The sequence below is a fragment of the Scomber japonicus genome, chromosome 19 (assembly GCF_027409825.1).
Source record: "Scomber japonicus isolate fScoJap1 chromosome 19, fScoJap1.pri, whole genome shotgun sequence".
In the NCBI taxonomy this organism is placed as follows: domain Eukaryota; kingdom Metazoa; phylum Chordata; class Actinopteri; order Scombriformes; family Scombridae; genus Scomber; species Scomber japonicus.
The window spans coordinates 7971313-7993971 of NC_070596.1; the positions used below are offsets into that span (position 1 = coordinate 7971313).

A 22659-nucleotide genomic window follows, 5' to 3' on the forward strand; every position below is an offset into this window, starting at 1 on the left:
ATACATCCTAAAAATAAAGCAGTCCTGCTCCTTCATTTGCTAAAAAGGATTCCCGTCCCAGCAGAGACTTTAGGGACAGATACCTCAACACTACAGAACAGGACACAATCTCTACCTGTTGTTGTCATAATGCCAAAACCTGCATGACGATCTTCTATTCATAAAGCCACAGGCATCATTTGGTCACTACTACTCAAAATATATTCTGGTATTAATAAGAATACATATGTGCAACCCAAATAAACCTAAACACAGGCTGTGGATTAAAAAAATACCATCAACCACAGACTGTGTTTGACCAATCACTGGCTCACACTCAACCAAGATCCTGTGCTGGCATCATGAAACGAACACACACACACACACACACACACACACACACACACTTTCTCTCCCTGTCAAAAATGGCAGATGGCTGCTCTCTCCACACCGGCAGGACTGTTGGCACGGTTTTGGGGGGGTGGGGTGGGGTAAAAACAGAAAAACAAAATCTACAGCTCACAATACAGAGTGTTGTCCTTCAGCTACGCAGACTATCGTCCATTTTTATGGTCATTAATTAAACCCTCCAATCTGCTTTTTCCTGCCATCTGCCTCATTCACGTATTGAGAATAATACCTTTATTCTCCACATTGGCACACAGACACACATACCGAAAACCCCTGCGTGTTCTCTGGTGTCGCCACACGCCACACAAGCAATAGTACAAGTGTAAAGTACATAAACACGACAGGAAAAGGCAAACAGTCACTTCTACTATATTGTTTTAAAGCTGCACGGTGTGGAAAAGTGAAGAGTTCAGCCCGTGAAAGGTCAGCACAGGGGTAATCTGTTAATATCCCAGCAGCAGCAGCAACAGGAAGAGCGGCTGCAGCGGGGCTGAATAGTGAATAGTTGTGTCATAAGAGACAAGCTGCTTTGGCAGAGAGACTGGCTGTCTGTGGATAAATGATGAGCCGGCCTCTCCACAGACACACGGAGCCAGATGGACCAGAAGTGGTGGTGATGTGTTTAATGGGACGCGCTTCCAGAGATGAAGATGATGTGTCGCCACGTTTCACCCCGAGTTAGTACGAGCCCTAAACCCGAACGTAACCTCGGGTCTTTTGCATCTAGTTACCTCAGGTGACTTTTAACAGTTGCAGAGGTCATCTGTGGTCTTATGCAAATCTACCATGTCAGCAATCTATTACATTGAAATGACTGTGTTTTCTTTGTTCTTTCGCTATGGGTGCCTTGTGTCACTGTGCCTCTTTCTTGCAATTCTGGGCAAAGAATTATAAAGGCTGAAATGTTAATTACCAATAGATTTATCCATGAAAATGTTACATAAATATATATCAGTGCAATAGAAATATTCATGAGGATCTGACAAAATGAGTGATGCACTTTCTTGCTGAGTTGGATGAGGATATTTATATCTGTCTATTAAACATGAAGCTACAGTTATGCAGACTGGAAATAGGGAAATAAGCTATTCTAGCCCTGGTCACCTCCACAACTTTTTAATTAACATGTTAGATCTATTTTGTTTAATCTGTATAAAAACCTAAGTGGGAATCAGAGATAATTTGAGAAAAATATTAACTTTGTGTGTGGAAATGTCACACCCAACACAGACATGAGGGTGTAAATGATTACATCAAATGAGCTGTCTTTGTTTGCTAGTGTGAAAAAAGGCTTAAAGTATCTCAAAATACTTTGGTAGCATTACATTGCAAAATCTGGATTTCTAGGCCCACACAGTTAGCATGCAAATGCGACTTCTGTCTTTTTGGTGTGACAAGACTCAGCAGGCATTTATTCAGTCAGTCAGATTATGCAGCCAAAAAAACTGATCACTCACAAAGCTGCAATTTGTCTTTGCTTCTGATTTTAAACAGGAAAATACAGGTTCTCAGTTCTGGGAATTTCTTGACAGTGCCACTAAAAGTTCAGTTGAAGCACAAAAGTAGACCACAAAGTTCCAAAATCACACTAGATTTGTGATCTGTGAAGAATAATTAAGCAGTTCTTCACAAACTTCAGATGTTTTAAGATAAGAATCCTGCAGCAGAACCGAACGGACCACATTTCATCTGGTTTTGCAATACAGACAACTTCCAACTTGTCCACACACCAGCAGCTATGGATCACACCTTTGAACTGCCAGCACAGGAGTCTATGCCAGGGGCCACCTCTCCACAGGATAAACCACAGCCTGAAGGGACACCGGCACTCACTGTAGTAAGAGCCTGCAAGCAGAGCACGTTCTGACTCAGCAGCTGCCCGGATTTGATGCCAACACACTGGAGTCTGTCCAGGTCCTCTTAACGGTTCAATGAGAGTGTCTGTAGGCGTAGACGATCCTGGTGCTACTACTCATTAGATTAGAGGAATTAGACTGAGTAGGCAGACAGGTCCAGGAGAGGGGATGAAGTGGCGTAGGCAGAAGTATTTTAGGTGGGCTAATACAAAAGACAGGTCATCTTTTCATCGGACCAACTGAAAAAGGAGCAACCTGTTTGCTTTTCACAAAAGCATTAAAAGCCAAACGCTGCCAACAGAGCCTCAGTCTATTAAGACTCTATACAACAGGATAGATAAAAGTGTCTTTTATAGCCAATCCAGCCTTGAATCCTGGATATGTCTGGGAAGTCTGGCTGCACATCAGTTTTACAGCACAAGTGACAACTAAACATACACCCAGACAGCAGAGAAGATGTTACCTCAGACAGAAATCACATGTGATATCTCTCATACATTTATTATAGCCTACAGAAGTCATTTGAGTTCATTACTTGCAGCGATCCTACCACAGCAGAAACAAGTGTGTCTCCCCATTGAGAGAGATACTGCACATTTACATATGAGACACAGCACTGTAACTTCATTGATTAGTTAAATCTCCAGACACGCTGACAAATCAATCAGGATCTAATGTTAATTAATGCTCTGAGTTCTTCTACACATCCAAAAGGTCACAATGCTGAGCTGTTAATAACTCATAGACATCTGAAATGTGACCCAAACTACACAATGCTTTTTATAAAGACTTCAAAAGACAAAAAGGTTGGAGACCACTGGTTTCATCTTTAACAAAGTGTATTTTAAACGCTTGTTATATTATCCATTGTTTCGAATCTTCATATAAAAAGTAGCTAAATTTGTCGAAAGTAGTAGTGCAGTAGTTGAGTAAATGTACTTAGTTACTTTCAGCTAAAGGTAAACCTGCATCAGGCTGACTGGGAGAAACACATTAAAAAGCACTTTGTTTAGCCATTGTGTTAGTGTTAATGTTACATCGCCAGTTCTGTTGAAGACTCGAATTTCCTTAGATTTTTCATATTCACTGTTAAAAAAATGCATTTTGTGTACTGGCTGCGTGGGCCAGTAAGTGATGTGGGTGGGCCAGCGCTGCTCAGACCCATTACTGGCTACACGCCTCAGAATACGTAATCAATACTAGACCTGGCTGCTCTGTTGTGTTGTATTTTAACGGTTGTCTGATGTGGGTTAGAACAGGGTATCGGTGGGTCGTGGAGGATGTGGGTGAGAGTTGAAGGTGTGATAGTGTGGAGTAAGTGGTTATCAGATTAACTATTTATGTCATTATGCATTTCTATAGGATATCCAGTTTTGACTTCAGCTGAACTTTTGCAGAACTGGCAATGATAAAGTTAAAACAAGAAGTCAAATGTTAGAAGGAAAATGCTCTCATTTCCTCCATACACTGTGACATTTTGGTAATTCCAGTGGTAATACTTTTCTCAATCATTTGAAACAATAGGAAAGATTAGCAGATTTTGTTTTCTATTAAATCTTTGTTTTCATTGGAAGAAAAAAAGACAAACAAAGAAAAAAACTAACAAATGTTAAATACAGAGCTGGAATGTTAAAGACGATTATTTGATTTGTTTCAGCTATTTTTTGAGGAAAAATACTTTAGATTGGTTGGTTGCAGCTTCCCAAATGTGAGGATTTGAAGCTTTTATACATCATACATGCAGGGGTGTATTAATGAACAGGCTAACCTGGGCTACAGCTCCAGGGCCTCCACCATGGGGGGGGCTCTAAAAATTGAGAATAATTATGTAGGCTAATGAACACTCGACCGTAACGCACATGACGCTGCACTACAGTGACATCTGGTGGTAAAAGTGATGGGGATGGTGCGACACCGAGAGGCCCCCCTCCCCGTTTCCCATATCTTTCATGTTGATACAATGTAACAAAATCACACCATATATATCCAACACGCAGCTTAGTAGATGGCAAACAAAGCGACAGGCAAAACGACACATAGCCTAATAGTTAGCAACAATGAAGCGTTCACACCCAAGTGGCGTTGTAATTGTTGTGATGTAATTGATGCGTGTGTGTGTGCGTGCATGTTGACTCATTTGCAAAAATGAAATGCACATAGTTAATGTTAGACCTACATACATTAAATAAATAAATGGCACAGAGAAGAAGTTATTATTAGCCTAATTGAAGTATTGTGCTGATGTAATTGTGTGTGTGGGTGAGTATATGTTGGCTCATTTGCAAAAGTGAAATGCACATCATTAATGGTGCATACATTGGTACACACAATGGTACAAATAAATGGCACAGAGCCAAAGATGACCTTGTATTGAGTTTTTATAGGCAAAATATAGTGTGTCAACCACTTAGGGATGGGAGGCTCATAAATTCCTGTAGCAAGGGTGCGGGGTGTGGGGCTCATAAAGTTCTGTAGCCCAGGGGCCTCCAGTGAAGTTAATGCGCCCCTGCATACATGTTAGTAAGAATTGCACAAAAGACATTTGAAAACATCACCTAAAAATATAACATTTCATAGAAAAAATGACCAATAAATTACTAATTAGATTAAATGAATAATGCACCTGTTAGCTAAATCACTGATTATAGATTTCGCTAAGTCATCCTTCCTTTGTCTAGAAGAATAACTTTTTTGTATGGCAAAGCAATTGATGCCCCTCACACTTTTTTCTTCCACCCTCTCCCAGCACAGGATGTTTTCCCTTCAGGGCGTACTTTCCTGAGAAAGTATGTGCCAGTTACGCAATAGTGTTATTTGCTCTGTCATCAGCTTTTCCAAACAAAGAGCCACTTTATTTTATGAAGTTTCTATATGAAAACTGTTTTTGTTTGCACACTGGTCCACATGTCAATACCAATATATTGACTGAGAAAAAATACTTTAAGCTACAAATGTTTAAATATTCCAGGGAAAAAAATGCAGAAGTGTGTCTATGGGATAAAAGCATGAAGTCAGAGCTTACAGCATGTTGCATCAGTAAATGGGAAAAGTCAGCTGGGGGAGCTTGTGGGGAAGCATTCTGGGAAGTGGGGCTGATAATGACAGTTCCTTATTTACATTGATTACATTCTAGTTTCAGCTGACCGCCTGAAGCACAAAGGAGGCTCAGAGAGTTTGTTTAAGCTCTGGACGTCACAAGAAAAAAGTAGGCTGAGGAAACCCCAAACCTCTCAGACAAAACAAGACCAAAGAGGAACAGTGTCTTTGCAACAGAAGGTCATCTTGAAATAGGTCAAGAGTGTGAAGGAGAGTGAGAAAGGCTGTTTGAATGGATCAACATTCCTCACATGCACCGAAAGTCTCCTCAGACGTCATGTATACACATTCCAGCATAATGAAGCATGGAAACTCCCTCACCAGCATCTGTATGATAAGACCGGATGGTTTTAAAATGAAGCTTCTGTGGAAACAAACCACAATCTAAGAAGCAGCAGCAGCAGCTCAAAAATTGGTGAAGTGAGTTCAGGGTTTCCGCCAGTGTATCGCAAGTCTGGCAGCCTTCTGGGCTTAAGTTGTTCCCCCGCTGGGACTAAGCATCAGGGAATGTTTTTAATGTATTTTTTTTCAGATGTTTTTTAAAGTATAGTTAAGTTACAGTGGGGTGGCTCAGTTGGAAACATAGATATTATGGTTGGAAAGCTATTTACTGAGTTTACAAGTTAAGGACAAAGTTTTATTTGCACTTGTATTGAAGAGCAGTTTTGACCACTTGGGGCACTATTCGTGTTTTAGCTGCAGTGTGCGGGCTAACTGCTAACGGTAAACTAGCGATGCAAGTATGCGAGTGAGTGAGTCAACGAGAATGAAGGGAGCATCGTATTTTCAAATCTTCAGTCAGCTTTTAGCACTGACTTAATGTAGGGCCATGTGGAATATGTGTTAGACCTTTTTTAAATTCTCAGTTACATGATTCTGTTATCGCATAAACTATAGGGCCATACTTTAATGCTGACATCAGTATGTTGCCCGGCCCTCATCAAAAATGATGCTTGGCCGCTAGTTACATACTTAATAGATACAAAAATACTTGTCACCGAGCCTAACAGCTTTTCTGGAGGTAACTCTGAGTAAGATGATTTGACACTTAAATGGTTTAATTGTCAGTTGGCCTCGGTGGTTAGTTTGGTGTGTGAATGCTTTGCTGCATTTTTTTTATTGAGCAAATTGAGTTATCAAGGTTTAAAACATTAGAAGCTCATTAACACAGAGTATGAGTAATTGGAATGTAAAGGGGAGTCCATTAGAGTAGCTTTGCATGATAGCGCCGGTGCAAAACTAGCACCTTCATATTAAAAACTTTTAAATGACAAAATAACAGGAGACTTTCATTGTGAAGAATTTAAAGGAAACTAAATCTAGTCTTCACAAAACTAGTGGAGCTTTGTTAGTGGTGCTAAAACCAGTCGACACATCAAGATACAGAGATATTTGGAGCTCTTTGTTCAATGGAGTGAGTATCATTTTTTACTTCGCCCTGCTGTGTAATGGAAAATCGCTCAAGGCATTTCAGCTTGACTTGAGTTTGGTATGAAAACCCCCAAGACAGTGGAAAAATGTCATGATGTTAGTGGAGCAGAACAGTGAACTTGCATGCTGTGTGTTGAACAGATAACAATATAAGGAAATCTGTCACAAGCTGACATCAGCTCCAGCTAAACTTAGAAAAAAACATTGGAAAGCAAGTGTCCAGAGCAGTCTGAAGCTCACAGGGATTACTTCTACATACATTTACTTTATTATTTTATACTTGTATAATATGAACATCTGACACTGCAACATTATATATATGACTGAAAATAAGGAGTAGCATTATAGGTTCCCTTTAACTTCTAGATGAAAAATGAATGTGCTGGCATTATTCAGAGAGAGACAACATGTTTATTTCATGTACTGATACTGCACAAAGAGGAAATACTGTTTTATTTTGAAATGTCTCTGCAACTCTCATTCTACAAGTGAGGTCAGAGACAGACAGGATTTTTTTCTGGTGGTGTTTTAGGGTCATTTGTTGTACTTGTAGCTTTGATAGCGGTGAAGGACAGATAACAAACCGCATTGATGAAAACAGCTGATCCTTTGTTCTCTGAATATTTCTTCAACCTTTTGTTTAAAGTATTTCTAGTTTCCATCACACAGCTCAAAAGGTCACAGCCTTCATTCTGTACAGCAGGACAGCAAAGTAATCCGACACTACACTTACTACCTTCATTAAATCTTTAAGCGCTCCATACAATTAGTCCCTCTCACTTTTCCAACATCTCCCCTTGACTCCTTTCTAATGTCTGTCAGTACGAGTCGACAAACACTGCTACCTGATCTTATGATCTATTGCTCTGGACTGTAAGGGAATCCCCCACAGCAGAACAGAGCAAGGGCTGTTCGTTCAGACACGTCCTGAGTTAGCTCACTGTAGGTTTGGTAACAGACAGAAAAGTGTCTGATTTTCAACCAAACTCTGAAAATCACAGGAACTACAAACTGCTTCTAAACATTCCCTTAATGAATTTGTCTTTATGTTTCCACATCCCAAATACCATGAAGATTTAGGGAATTTAAAACAATGGTTTGAGAAAACATTTTGACGTGACATTACCACAGAATCTTCATGTTATTCCTTGTAATATACTGTACTACTATGAAGTCATTACTGTGGTGTTTGAAAGGGAAATGCACAGGCATATCCTTTATGCGATCACATAATTGAATTGAGGTTGAGATCTTTTGCAACAACACAGATCGAAGTACATGGAAGTGTATTTTTCTGGTTTATTTTTTCTACTTTGGCACATATTATGTGTCAGTTTCAGGTAGATCAGATACTAACTGAACACAGCAGAATCGAGGAGTCCATTTATAGCCAGAGATGTTGCTTTAATCAACAAAAGCAACCTGAGAGCACAGACCAGCCTGCAGACCCATTCAGTCTTTCCTTCTAGTAGATGGGATTATTGACTTCACTATGAGACAGATATCCAAAATGAGTCACCACAGTCCTGTAAACTGCAGCAGGTGTGCATCACATCAGTTTACAGGACTGCCATGCCTTAAAAAGACTAATGTAGCATGTTACTTTGTGACTAAAAATAACCTTTCTGTGCATAATTTAGCAAGTGAAAAATGTGGAAACTAATCAAATTGATCTCAGTTCTCAAACCTACCGAACTCCCATGGGAGATTTTGAAGCAATATGTGTAGAAAGCGCTCTCCATCACCATCATCAAAGCCACTAATGAGGGATTATCTGAAGAAGAATGGTGTTCATCCCTCAGATACTTAGAGGATCTATGGTAAGGAGGTCTGATACTGTTGTGGAGGCTTTTGGTGGAAAAACACCTTACTAAGACTTTTAATGTTGGTCGAACCATTAATCTGTTCTGCTGTTCTAAGCAATGCTGTCAGGTTGGCTTGTAGAGCACAGAAATCATCAATATAATTCAACAGCACATCACAGACCAGCTCGAGCATTACAACATTCACCTCTACTGCGGTTGCTGGAGAGCTTTGCACGCTTTAATATCACTCATCAGTTTATGATGTTTGTGTTTGCATGTGTTTGAGTGGAGGTGCACACACATCTGCATGTACAGTACACACAAATCCCTGCGTATGTTTGCATGCATGTGTAAGAGGCTTATCTCTGCAGAAGTTACATCATAAAACAACCAAGCAGACGTGTAATCTGTACTTCGCACACTCGCTCCCACGTTACCCATCATGGCACAAATTTCAACATTGAACTGCTTTAGACTCAAATCCAGAAACACATCATGACATGAGGAGACGCACACTTCACTCTGTATGCCTTATCAGGGAAACCAAAACATTAAAAGATGCTCACGTGTTTAGCAGCTAAATATTCACCTGCTTTTTATCACATGACAAGAAGCAAAAAGGGAATTAATCATTTCACTGTCTGGATATTTCATTATCTTGCCATTTGTATGAGGCTTGCTCAGGAATCAAGATGTGTAAACACTGCTTCACTGGCTGTTAAGGATCACATCTGATGGTATCGATGTCAGCTGAGACCTACATTAGCATTGACTTCTCCCTTCCAGCAATTAGCAACGCCCTCAGTTGACCTGATCTCATTTCACTGGCTTCAGACAAAGCAGCTGGTTTCAGAAGATGAATCTTTTTTTACATCTTAAAAAAAGGTTCATCTTTAAGCAAACAATTTTATTTTAAGATTAAGATGTGAAGTAAAACTGGCAAAACAGGAAGTCAGGTGGACCAACAGATGTGACTCATATAATCAAAGTCGTCATAGACCAAAGTTCAGTCAGAAACTCTCTTTGCCTCCATATTTATTCTGTTAAATCGTGTGTTTATGTGAGGATCATTGCCACATCTAACATTTACTATTAAAACTGTTCTGTTCTGTGTTTTCCATACTTACAATGGGGAGATGTTCACTCAGCTCCAAACTACAGCCACTGGCTTTAATTGTGTGTTGATTAGTCATTTAGTGTCATCTGCTGCCCAACAGTGACCTTCAGACCTTTGCCCTGTCCCTCTGACTGTAACTGTCAGTGTTACATTTTATGACATAGGTGTGTTTGACCTGCTATCATGTATGAAGCATTGCTATCTGTGTCATCAGTATCATCCAAACACTTGAGCTATTTGTGCTATTGGTGACCTTTCTGAACACATGATGCATTATCATGAATGAGACTTTGTAAAGATGTAGCTCCTGGGCACTTCAGTTGTTGTGGATCTGGATGTAGATGTGGGTTACCTAACAAACAGTGTTATGGTGGATATAGAAATGATGCAGGACTTTAGTTTGGTTTGTAAGCAAACTAGGTTCAGCAACAACAGCAGTCAATGGCCTGGGGTTAACAAAACAACCATGTCAGGACATCAGACTAGCTTGTGGTCAATAAACCGGTGCTAAAAACTACCAAAGAAGGAAGGGACACACTTATATTTAGACTGGACATTATTGCTGATTCTAGTCTGCCACAAACTTAAATTCCAATAACCAGGAACCCTGGAACAAGCATACATGCTAACAAACAGTTGACTATTGTTTATAGACGCATCAGCGCCCTGACCACAAGACTCCAGTTTCATACTGAAATAAGGATTTGAGAAAAACGGAAGCAGAAGTGAAAGAAAACAACACCTAAATGTTTCTTCAAATATTAAATCTCTAAATCAAACTGTCAATAGGAACTGTGCAACTGATGATTTTTTTCACTGTTGATTAATTGATCCGCTACTGTATACATCCCCAAGTCAGTGTAAGTGTAAGTATATTAAGACTTAACTTTTTGGTTTTGTTAAAACACAACAAAAGAAGCATATTTGATTAAAAACAATATAAAAACACAGAAAAGACATTCACATTTGAGAGGCTTGAACCATGAGAATGTTTGTTTCTCTGCCAATCGACTAGTAAGTTAATTGACTAATCATTTCAATTAAATTGACTAAATGAGTTCAATTGACTAATCCCTATACGATTATCAGAGCCTAAAGAATTCACAATAACGATATTGTCGCAATATCTAAAGAAAATTTGAAAAAAATAATGCTATAGTGTCTTTTATCTGTTTTCTGGCAAATTAATTACACTACAAGTGTAGGGAGATGAAGAGAGAATCTGTACCATAATTGTACAGAAGTGTAAAAAAAACCCATTTTCATTTAATGGATAGTGAAAAGATCCACAATGTGTGTGCGCGCATTATTAACATGATATCAACATTTATGTTTTTCAGTATCATCAACACCAGTACCAGTAGCCTATATTGCGACACTCTTTGTGTGCGTGTATACTGTATATCCCATCCTACGCTAACAAAAGCATAGGGGATGACACAATTTTCAACTACATCAAATGGAGAAAGATGACCTTTGTTGAAAAATGTGGGTGAAAAGGGAGAAGTTGATGGGAGGATTAGCAGCAAATGTGAAACAATGGAATGATGATTGAAACCTCTTATGGCCTCTCAAAAGCCTGACTGAACACACACACACACACACACACACAGGTTCACCTCTAAATACAGGATATAAAAGATATAATCTTTGTTCTGTAGCCTGTTATTCAACGTGGTTTCTCACACCACATGAAGCATAACTTCAGCCCTCTTAGCAAACATCACATGCCCTGTTTGTCCACTGTCTTTAAGATATTCATGGTCTTCTTACTGAATCTACTTCACAGTTTGAAGTCGACTTTTAAGTTTTTCTCTCAGTGGAATCAACCTGGCATGTTCGATGAATCGCTGCTCCTAGATGTTCCACTTTCTTTACCAGCTAGTCAAAACTTGCCCTGTGATGCTGAGCAGGTAGTCCTCAGTGGGTGTATCAGAGCCTGATAGCTGAAAATAGCTGTTTGCTACTGCTTAAAATGAGGTTAATAACAGCAGAGAGCTGAACCCTGCAGCAAATGTGTCCGAAAATCAAAACTAGGAGTTTAAAGAGGCTGAAAAGCTGCATAGTTTCGCATCCTTCACATTACATGCAATCATAGTTAACATAAACATACTGATCAATGCATTAAGATTGGATTGAGATTATTCATGTAACATACAGTATGAGCCTGCATGTAACATTTCAAAAATAACAAACCAGACCAACCATAAACCAACTTCTCATCTCCCAGCTGACTCTGTGCTTTCTATCTTTAGTTTCTTTGTAAGCAGGAAATAATTGACGTTTTGTTCTACTTCCACAGAAAAGTGACATCCTCCCTGCAAACAGCTTTTTGCTCTTTTTCTCATTTTACAGCACAGGAAATAGGACAGGGGAGAGGAAAGGGGGGGGGGTTGGAGATGTGTGTGTGTATGTGTGTGTGTGTGCTTATCATGGGGAATGAGACAGAATCCTCTTATGATAGACCTAAATAACGGGCCATGGGGCTAGACAGGGCGTTGGTTATGGAGGTCAAAGGAGAGTTATTATTAACGTGAGTAAGTCCAGGAGGAGAGGGAGCAGCTGGTGCCAAGACTTCCAGCTGACGACGCCGGTTCTATGGGCTCAGAACAGCGAGATGATGATGTAAATGTGGATCAATGCCACCCGCACACACTGAAGGGGCAGAAGAGAGAATGAAGACGCTCTGAGTCACTGTTATTCACACTGAGTAATCATGTGTCACGTCCCTCATTTCAGGACAAAAGACGCCACGAGTCAGAGGGATTAAAAAGCTCTTTCTTCCTCTTTTCAGGATCACACAGTGTACTGTAGGTCTTTTATAACAAGCGTGTGTCAAAAAAGAACAATACAAACAGGAAAGATGAAAAGACACCTCTACGAATTAGAAGGAGAAAGTTGAGAAAGGCTCAATTTAATGCAAATGTCCTCGGATGCAGTGCAAGCCATAACCAGCAAGAGGCAATCATTTTGATTCTCGTGGAAACAGAAGCACAGAGTTGCTTACAGTACTATTTCCCTCCGCTACATAAAGTAACTTACAACAAAACGCAGGAAAAACAGATCATCTCATGTCCTCTACGACATGAATGACCCGTGGAGACAAATCATTGATATTGTTGGTTCATGATCAGCACATCACACAACTATAGATTGAGAGGCAGTATCCGGTGCAGTAGCAGTAATGACAGTTGTAGTCATAGTAGTTGCAGTTCTCGCAATGTTGTAGTAGGAGTTGCAATTGTTACAGCTGTAGTAACAGTTATTGTACACTTGTTGTACTCGCAGTTATAGTGGTAGTCAATGCAATATTCACGGTTGTAGTAGTTGCTGCAGTAGTCACGGTTGCAGTAGATACAGTTGTAGTAGTAGAAGTTGTAGTTCTACTATATTTTGGAGCAGTAGAGGTTGCAGATCTCACAGTTGTAGTTGTATAAGTTGCAATTGTCGCAGTTGCAGTAATATATACAGTTATCGCAGAAGCAGTAGTAAGGTTGCACTAGTCACAGCTGTAGTAACAGTTGCAGTAGAAACAGTAGTGGTGGTTATAGAGGTAATAGTAGTAGCAGTGATAGGGGTATAAAAAAATATCAGTCAAGGAAAAAATTAGATTTTTTTTGTGGTTTTCAGTCTATTCACTATAATTTACTTAGAGAATGATGGGAAAGTCTGTCATCAGGATGTCTGAGTCCTCTGGTTTCATGGTCAGTGCTCAGACAGATCTCTTATCAGTTACCCTCAGGGCACTGATGTCATGATTTACTCAGACCCCTGGAGACTAAACAGTCACACAAAGACCTTAGCTTGCAGGGAAATGTCTTCACAAGTTACAATAAAGAAACACTTATAGATTGGATTCACTGATTTATTCTGGAGCAGTTTTCTTTGGATTAGCAGACAGTGTTTGCCAAACTGACATCAGCTGAAGTCAAAACAGCGATGAATAAACTGCGGTATTAAATAATCCTGACTTTTTTCCAAATCACATTTTCATCTCGTCGTCTTTCAGCTTCTATTTAATCTAGTGCCTTGTGAATATTTCAGATGAGCATGCACAACATACATGATACAGCACTGTAACCATGGTCGAAACTAAGAATACTGAAGATTTCTCTGTATTTCTACTTATTTTCTATTTGAGAACACATACTTAAACAGAAGATGAAACATGAACAAAGCTGTTTATTGCTTTAAAAACTAAACATCAAGGTTCTTTATCCAACATAATTAGCAAAAAGTATAACTAATACTGTAAATATAAATGGAAAAAGCGTAAATTTGCTAACATTCAACAGAGCTAACAGAGAGGCGGCTGGATAGGTCTACACTTTGTTCTTTGTCATATAAACATGGCTAAAGAGCAAGCATGACTGTATAACCAACAGACATGTGAGAGTACACAAGACTGTTAACTTTAGTGACATTTAGACAACAACACAGACTAACAGGATGGGTTAGTAATTCACTGACTACTCACAAAATCAGCAAAAAAACTAATTATTTGTCATTAGCTTGATAAAAACAAGTGACTCTCACTGTATGAGTCACAAACCACAGGTGTTAGGATAAAAGGCACAGTGTGTGTGTGTGTGTGTGTGCGTGTGTGTGTGTACATATGCATGCTTGTGACCAGTTTCGTGTTAACCTGAAGGGACGATAGCTTTGTTTACATAAAGCCGATGGTTCACATTACCACAGATGGCGATTATTTTACAGTAAATGTTCGTGTTTCTGCTTTGTTGAAATGTAAGCTGACACCCTGTGATACAAAGGAGTTACACACCTAAACATCTCATTTACAAATTTACAAAAGGTGTCAACTTAGATATAAAGTGAAGTTAAAGATAAATAAGATTACAATCAAGCAGGATGTCAGGCTTAAGTAGACTTTTACTTAAGGTGACTCATTTCCTGTTGCAGTTGCTTTTCCAAGACCTCTGTATTTCTCACCTTCATACAATAGCCAAGGTTGTACTTTTCATGTTTGAGAGTTGTGGAGGCTCCAGGAACTGTCAATACAAAAGGTACGTCCTTCATGAGATAAAATATCCATACGAGCAAAGACACTAAGTCATACAGCAACATTATCAGAGTATCAGATGACTATAGGTGGTGCTTTGAGCCAGGAGGCTGACCAAGACTCAAGAGGAGACTAAACCAAACAGACAGGCCGGCTCTGCACAGCGCCTCAGATCTATAACTCACAATCATCAGTAGCACAGAGGGATCCCCACAGCTTCTCACCATGTTCTCTGTCAATGCCTCACATCACAAACAGTACATGTAATTTGTGTTTCAACTTGAACAGTGCAACATACAGTGCTCTCTCAATAATGGTAACACCGACAATCAAGGATCTACAGTATGGTTATGGCTTGAGAAAGGTTGTGTTTGTGACAAATAAACTATGAATAAGGAAAGATTAAACATTAGCAAAAGGATTTGGGGTATGGATATCCCAAATTTAATTGTTTGTCTGTGAAGGGACTTTTGACTTGAGACATAAAGGAGAATCTACTTCCTGTATTGCCCTTGCAATGTTAGCATCAGATGTAAATCATGCACTTAGAGCTGCATAATGAATTGAAATAAATCTTCCTGATTTGTTCATCTTGATTTTAGCTTCTATGTAATCTAATTGTTATGTAATGATTCTGCTTTGTTTGCAGTAGCACAGAGATCTATTACAAGCACAAAACAAGACCTGACCCAGCGACAACCAACCAAGACAGTCAAAAGCACCTGCGTTACTTTGCAAGTAAAAACAAACCACCTGAAACACCACAGAGGGTAAAACATATTACCTAAGTAAGCCAAAAACATGGCTGTGTCAACCACTGCAAAAGAAAGATTCATGCTTTGCCAAACAAATGCTGATTGGTTTCTTCATACAACTGGCCTACATATTGGGCCACCTGCCCTAATGATATGACTGTACAGAAGCATGGTAGTTAAGTCATGTCTCTCAGTCTGTTTGTATCAGTGATAACTTCACCATGAACAGCTACAGACGGTGAGGATCTTTGAGGTGGTATGAAGTAGGGTCTTCATGCTGACTGGAAGTTGGAAAAAATACCTTGCTAGCAACATATCAAACAGTGTGGAAGCAATCTACCTTCAGAACTGAACTAGGCCTTCATTTGTGGGGGAAAAGTTATTTGGTTACTAGTGAGCTGAGTAACCAGATAAATGTTATAATTTTTGGAACATTTTTTAAGAGATTACACAAAAGGCTTAGTTGTATATTCTTCAATTTAGCTTTTCATGCAGTTGCTCTTCTTGCAGAACGTCCATTACTAATAGCCTAATGATATTACTGTTTGTCCTGTCTGCAATATCGGTTGAGATTTATATTTTTTGTCAAAAACTGTGACCCTAAGATATTATATATTACAATTTTCTAAGTGGAAAGAACATTAGGTCTAAGTAATGTCTAAGTAAAGTGCATGTCTAAGTAAAGTGTCTTTTCTTAAGGTGCTTATTCGTGTACTTTCATTCATGTATTCATGACTAGGCTCAAACATTTGTCTTTGTAAGGAAGCTAATCAATAGAAATGCTGTCTAATGGTCTCCATCATCAATAATACAGTAAGGCTGAGAATTCGGACTTCTACAATATCCAGTGGGTCAGAAAGCCTGTATCTGTTTATTAATATTCTTCTGTATTTATTATATGGTGCTACTTGTAACAGTACACACCTGACTCACACTGCAGTGTAAATACAATCCTAAATGGCTCATATGCTGCCACAATCTATGTAATGGATAGCCTCTGTGGCCTATCGTACCAAACACACACTCACACACACACACACACACACACACACACACACACACTCAAAATGACTTAAAACATCATTTACAGTCCACTTTGATATCATACCCTGAAAAACAATATTGGTGTTGCTCTTTGGTAGTATCTGAGGATGGATTCTGCCTTTCACGGGCGCCACTCAGATTTCTGCTGGTGGGAAATAGCAGCTGTTAAAACTGACTATCAGAGACTCATGGTCACTGAATGGAAGAGAAATGGGAAAGGTGACGAGACCAGAATAATTGTCAACGATTAACTTTCTGTTGACCAACATGTGTTCGAGACAAATGCTAAATTGCCTTCAGTTAAAATGTGTTTTTGCTGGAATGATGACATATTCATGCTTTTGGTGAAAACTGTAAGAAAAAAGAAAGAAAGAAAGAAAGAAAGAAAGAAAAAAAGGAAAAACACTCAGTGAGACCATGCCCACTATTAATTTCCATCATTACTGTGATTCTATGTACGGTTTGTGGGAATAGGGCTGCTTTACTGCCGTCAGGTGATGCAGACAGAAGGTTGAGGTTATCTATGTTTTTTTTTTTAAATGTCAACCACAACTGTCACATACAGTAGTCGAATGTGCTTGTGATGTATATACTGTGTGATATAAGGTTACAAAGTGGGCTATGTGATATGTTGGAGAACCTGCCTCGGCTAGCTCTGGCAGCAAACCACCAAACTGTGTGGATGTGTTGCTTTTTTACCACTGTAAGAAAAAATCCATAGAGTCATAGCCCTCAGTGGGAATGGTTTCTCAGATTCCCTTGTGACTCATCATCTGTTTTAATGAGACGTCCTTAATCAAATAAATGCAGAAAACTGATTAAATGAGGAAGCTATTCTGACTGTCCCGATCAATAAGTGTCAAGATTTACCTCAACAAACCAGCTACTCCTCTTTGTTCTCTCCTCAAGACACCAAAACAGGAAATTCTCACGCTTGAAACAAAGTAGACATGCACACTGCTTCAGCATGATTCAAACCATCTGATTGATGGAGTCATTAGCGGTCGTGGTTTAGAGGGGTGATGTCACTGGACTCATAATGCAGCCTCTGCATTTATAGTACAACAGACTGAAAGCCTGAGATGGAGCTCCTCAGCTGGAGTAGCTTGGCTCAGAAGTCCGAGGAGGATTCTGAGTGTTATCTTGTGTATCGCTTCCCAGTCACACTACAAGTGAGCTTTAGTGAGCTTCAATTTAGTATATGCTGTTAAAGAAAAACAAGTATCAAGAAGACCGTCCTATGCCTATCCTATCCTGTGTGGTCTGCACTCAGCAGCAGACCAGAATAAACATATCATGGCAGGAGGTGGAGACACTGAAGAGAAAACTGCACTTTTTCTACAATCAAAGTGAAGTTAGACACAAATATAGAGATACATTTCAGTTTTAACAAAGCTGCCACTGGAGAACTCAAAGAATCTGCTGAAAATGCTTTGAACTTTCCACCTCCCACTGTCCAGCCTGCTGGACAAAACACTTTGTAGAACTTTCACACAATGCTAGGACTATGAAGTGTTGCATTAATATGAACTTTTCTGTCTTTTATGTGCATGTCAACTATGGCAGAACCTTCAGAACATCCAGATACAGTCACATACATGTGGCTTGAATTTCTATGAGACCAAGAGCTGTACACTGAAGTTTTCTGTCATTCATGCTGTTTGAAGGTTGTTATTTTATGTCTTGAATCAGCTAAATATCCATGTAACAAAATCATTTTGGTCAAGATGATTGCAGCATGAACTACCAGCACTGTATTATCGATTGTCATTGCCTGGTTTTATTCCTCTTGAAGTGCCTTTTGGGTTGTTTGCATTTTTATGCTGATTTGTCTTAATCTAATTAAAGATTTAAGATCTACTTTCCTTTGAAAAATGATGACTTTGTATCAGCATTATTAATAATTGTGTCATTTGTCACAGCACTGACAACTGAAAGCACACTGTCATCTGGCAGCGTGCTGCAGGCTTGACATCTGACTTCAGACGGATTACAGTGAAAATGAAACTGGGTGGATGGACCAGTAACTGCCACAGATACTGTTCAAGTCCCTGCAGCTGATCCAAAGCCTCAATCCACATCTGAATCTCTCCACATGTTCTGGTCACCATCTTACAGTAAAAAACTCTCATTTCTGCCACAGCAGCCACCACAAGAGGGTCTACTTTGGGAATAAAGCCCCGTTGTCATGCACAGAGGTACTGTAGCCGTGCCACCTTACAGTGTAACAGAGCACAGCGGGGGCTCTGATCTCTGCTGTGCCATCTGCTTCAGGTCAGCCTGTGCATTAAGGCAAACTAATCTCACTATGTCACACATACACTGCTGTGAAAATATGATGGAATTCAAGATATCAAGCCATGAAATGTCTTTTTACTAAACCATCTTGGTATAGAAGTTTTATCAAATGAAAATGCAAATTCAACTCACATTGAAAATGAATGAGGAAAGTGGCACCTTTTTTTACGGCAATGACAAAACGCGAACTTTTCAGACCACCACCTAACATCACAACCCACCTTATTTACTGTCCCTGTCAATTATCATACCTCTGAGCCAGACTCCCACAGAACAAGTGCTTTAGGCTAGTTAAAGTTGATAGCGGCCCTCTATTATGAGAGAAGAATCCCCACAAGGATCGCATTCATACAATGGATTCTTTGTGTACTTCCATGGCAACTCCAAAAAAGCTGCTCCCCACCTTACTAACCTACTTTATTCCCATTACTAGCTGTCTCCACTAATTTGAGATGTTTGCCAGTAAAAGCTTCAATAATATCCTTCCATACCGTAAATGATGACAAGATATAATTAGAGAAACGTTTTGGGTTTTTTTAAAATTAGGAATAAACTGTTTAACACCTGTTGTCTTGATTTTTTGGAAGCTTCTCATTCAGACAACAATCCCCAAACATTTTTTAGGGTTTAGTTAAAAACAATACATGGAAGCAACATGTTATAACAAGCAGGATGTGGTCCAGGATGTGGGTTTCAAACGGTCTGATCACCGAGCAGAAGCAGCAACCAGCTTTTTATGGCACAAAAACAGAATCCACCGCGGGTGCTGGTGTGTCATGTGCGGGGAGGAAACGCTCCGTCCTCTCCATGGCGCAGCAGTGGCACAGACATCCCTGATGTCCGCACCATATTTTTAAGGCGGTAAGAGCCGTTCAATCAGCTATGGATTGACAACGCAGTTGTTAGAAAGATCTACATCTTCTTCCATGCTCACCATCACGGAGTAAAAGTTTATTTACATGGAGCCTCTGTGCGCACTTCACTGAGACAGGAGCTGAGAGACACTGTGGCAGAAACATGTTCGTCTCTGTGCACCCTGCGTGAAAATTGTTGGGAGGAAATCTTACCTTTGTATTGCAGCGAGTTGCCGGTTCGTATTTTCACAGTTCCGCGTATAGACTCTCCAGGACTGTACACCACCTTGTTGTTGGCAAAAGTGATATCAAATTCTTGAAGCTTTCCCATGGCTCCGCTCCTCCGCAGCTCTGCGTCTCTGAAAGCAGCGAAGAGCAGACGCTGCGCTCTCACCTGCTGAGACTAGTGACGTCACACTGACGGCCCATGATAGAGAGTGATGGGAGGGATGATAACTGATTCATCTTGCAGTTTGTTTATGGCCTGAAGGCAAATATCGTCTTCTATACCCGTGGTTCTCAAACTTTTTCACATCAAGGACCTCTTAGTCCGTGATGTGAGATGTGTTATTGCAGAAAGTATGAAATCCTAGAAGCAAAACACTCCTACACAGTTATTGTTTTACTTATGAATGGAGTTATTGTGAAAATAATTTATACCCCTTTTTGCTGAGGGCCCTCTAGGAGTCCTGGCACCCCGCTTTGAGAACTAATGATTTATAGAATTCAGTTCAAGGATTATTTTAATGGTTTGCTTCTATTCTTAAGATTTATTTTCATTGTCTTGCTCACTGCACTGTGTATTTTTCTGCTTTTATGTGTGTGAGGAACTTGTTTTTGAAAAGTGCTGTATTAATAAAGGTTATAGTTATTACTCAACTGCTTGAGCTTCCTCTAAAAATCTGCTTTCAACATTTTAATTGCAGAACTAAGAAAAACAAAACAAAGAGAAAGAAGAGAGAAAGAGAGAGTTCAGTATTCTGAATGAATTTCTTTCCAGTTTCATTCAGGTGAATATACTTCACCTAACATTTTTCCATGTTTTCTTCTTGTTATGCAACTGTTAATACGTCCTTGTTTATTAAAAAGAAGAGGAAGAGGTGAACAGGGAATATGGAGCTCCAAATATGGTGAGTACGGCTGCAAGGACATGCCACAGTTGGTGATACTGTTTGAAGACTTTGTTTACCTTTTAGAAAATAGTTGTATTAATAGTTTTTAACTTTGTAAACAATATTTTTTCATTCAAACTGAAAAGTTTATCCACTGACACGTCCACTTGAAAGTTGGACAAAGTACACAGCAGTCTTTATGAGTTTATGTGCTGTGATATAAAAGTTGACTGCAGATACAGTTTCATTTTGACAGTACAAAACTTTCCAAAAATGATAGGAAGGATGTTACCACAGACTTCCTGAGAAATACCGCCCATTCAGTAGGCCTACATTACTTGACAATGTATCATTAGAGATGCATGAGATAAACCAGTGTTAAAATGATTCAGGTATGGGCAACATGTAAGTACAAAACTGAAACAAAATGGTTTTTGACTAGTCTTTCACAGTGACCCTTCTCAAGACAGAGCCTCGGGGTCTTGGGTAACATACTGTTCAGCATGACTGGAACTTTTGGGGCTCCTGGAGCAGCAGCCCCTTTTTGCCTTTTGGTAATGCAGCCTTACTGGCATTGCACTCCACAAAGTGCTTTTCTCACAGGTCATAACTTGAGGAACTTAATTCTGCTGAATCAGATGGCATTATTACAATACTGCAATTTTCAAAACAGGAACACCTTCTAAAAAATAATGTATCTGGCATGTAGACTGGCAATGTCACAATCCAGTTGGTCAATGTTAAGAGCACTTTTTGGTATTTAGAGGACAATATATGACCATAGTGTCTTGTATTAACAGGAAAAGATACAGGTGTGCACCAAAAGACATCAAAACTTAACATGTAGTAAAAAGTTGTAAAATAAAGTTGTGCACCAAATATTCAATAAAAATCTGTTTTTTCTTTCCCAACTGCCGGCAAAGTATTCCACAACCATCTGCAGTATGTTTCTGCTGTGAGTGATTCATTCAATTCCATTGTTGGGTGACCATGTGCATCATAACTGTACTCAAAAATCTAGTTATTTTAGTCTACATGCTGGCACTTCATTCTGTATTTTGGTTAAAAGATACAGTATTATTAAAAACACATTGCTTCCCACAGTTCATACACTTCCCATCTCTGTCTTACTTCCTGTGTCTGACTCTCTGACTCTACTTCCTGTCTCAATGTGCAGCACCAGCAGCTGAAGATGATAGATGTGAAACTTATAACGGCTGTGATACACAAGACATTCACAGAAAAGATCATTTGCATTTCACAGTTTTCATCATGGAGCTTTAACATGTGCCGTTCATTTGAGGACAGAAAAATGACATCAAACACACTCTGCCTCTTTTTTCTCTCTGTCATCATCTCACAAGGCTGCTAATATTCCTGGTATAAGCTCTGATGTTTCCATGACGACAGACAAACACCACGGTTGCCAAGCTACTCCTTGTATCCATGGAAATCTGGTGGCATCTGATCTGGCCTTAAGAATCACTCTTTTTTTTGTGTTTACCCATTGCAAAAAATGCTTCCCTCCAACAGCTTGAATAATGAGTCATTTTGACACTGCAAGGCAGAAAATGAGAGGATCATGTGTCAGGAAGTAACAGGATGAGATGTTAACACCATATGTCAGATACACTGAGCATCAGGTGGAAGCGCATCCATGCCAATACTGAGAGTATGATGACTAGGCAACCCCATTCATGCCTTTTCTGACATCATCTATTATATATGTTACTCTTGTTGTGGTTTGATGCTTTATTTTCTCAAACCACATCCCACTCCTTTCCCAAAGTGCTGCATAAATGGCTCTAGGCCTCATTTCCTAAAAGCATTTTAAGATTAATGTGATCTGAGCCCATAGATTTACAATGGGACTAGGATCAT

At 39.5% G+C, this 22659-nt stretch overlaps 1 protein-coding gene across 1 annotated transcript in view; it reads right to left on the reverse strand.

The window, feature by feature from the left end:
- The window catches only part of arrdc1b (arrestin domain containing 1b), a 39075-nt gene extending 19059 nt beyond the window's left edge, over nucleotides 1-20016 (reverse strand). The window contains exon 1 of the mRNA XM_053339410.1: nucleotides 19880-20016. Within this exon, the coding sequence (XP_053195385.1) occupies nucleotides 19880-19997 (118 nt within the window). The 5' untranslated portion in view covers nucleotides 19998-20016. The remainder of the gene's footprint in view (nucleotides 1-19879) is intronic.
- Nucleotides 20017-22659: the final 2643 nt, after the last annotated feature.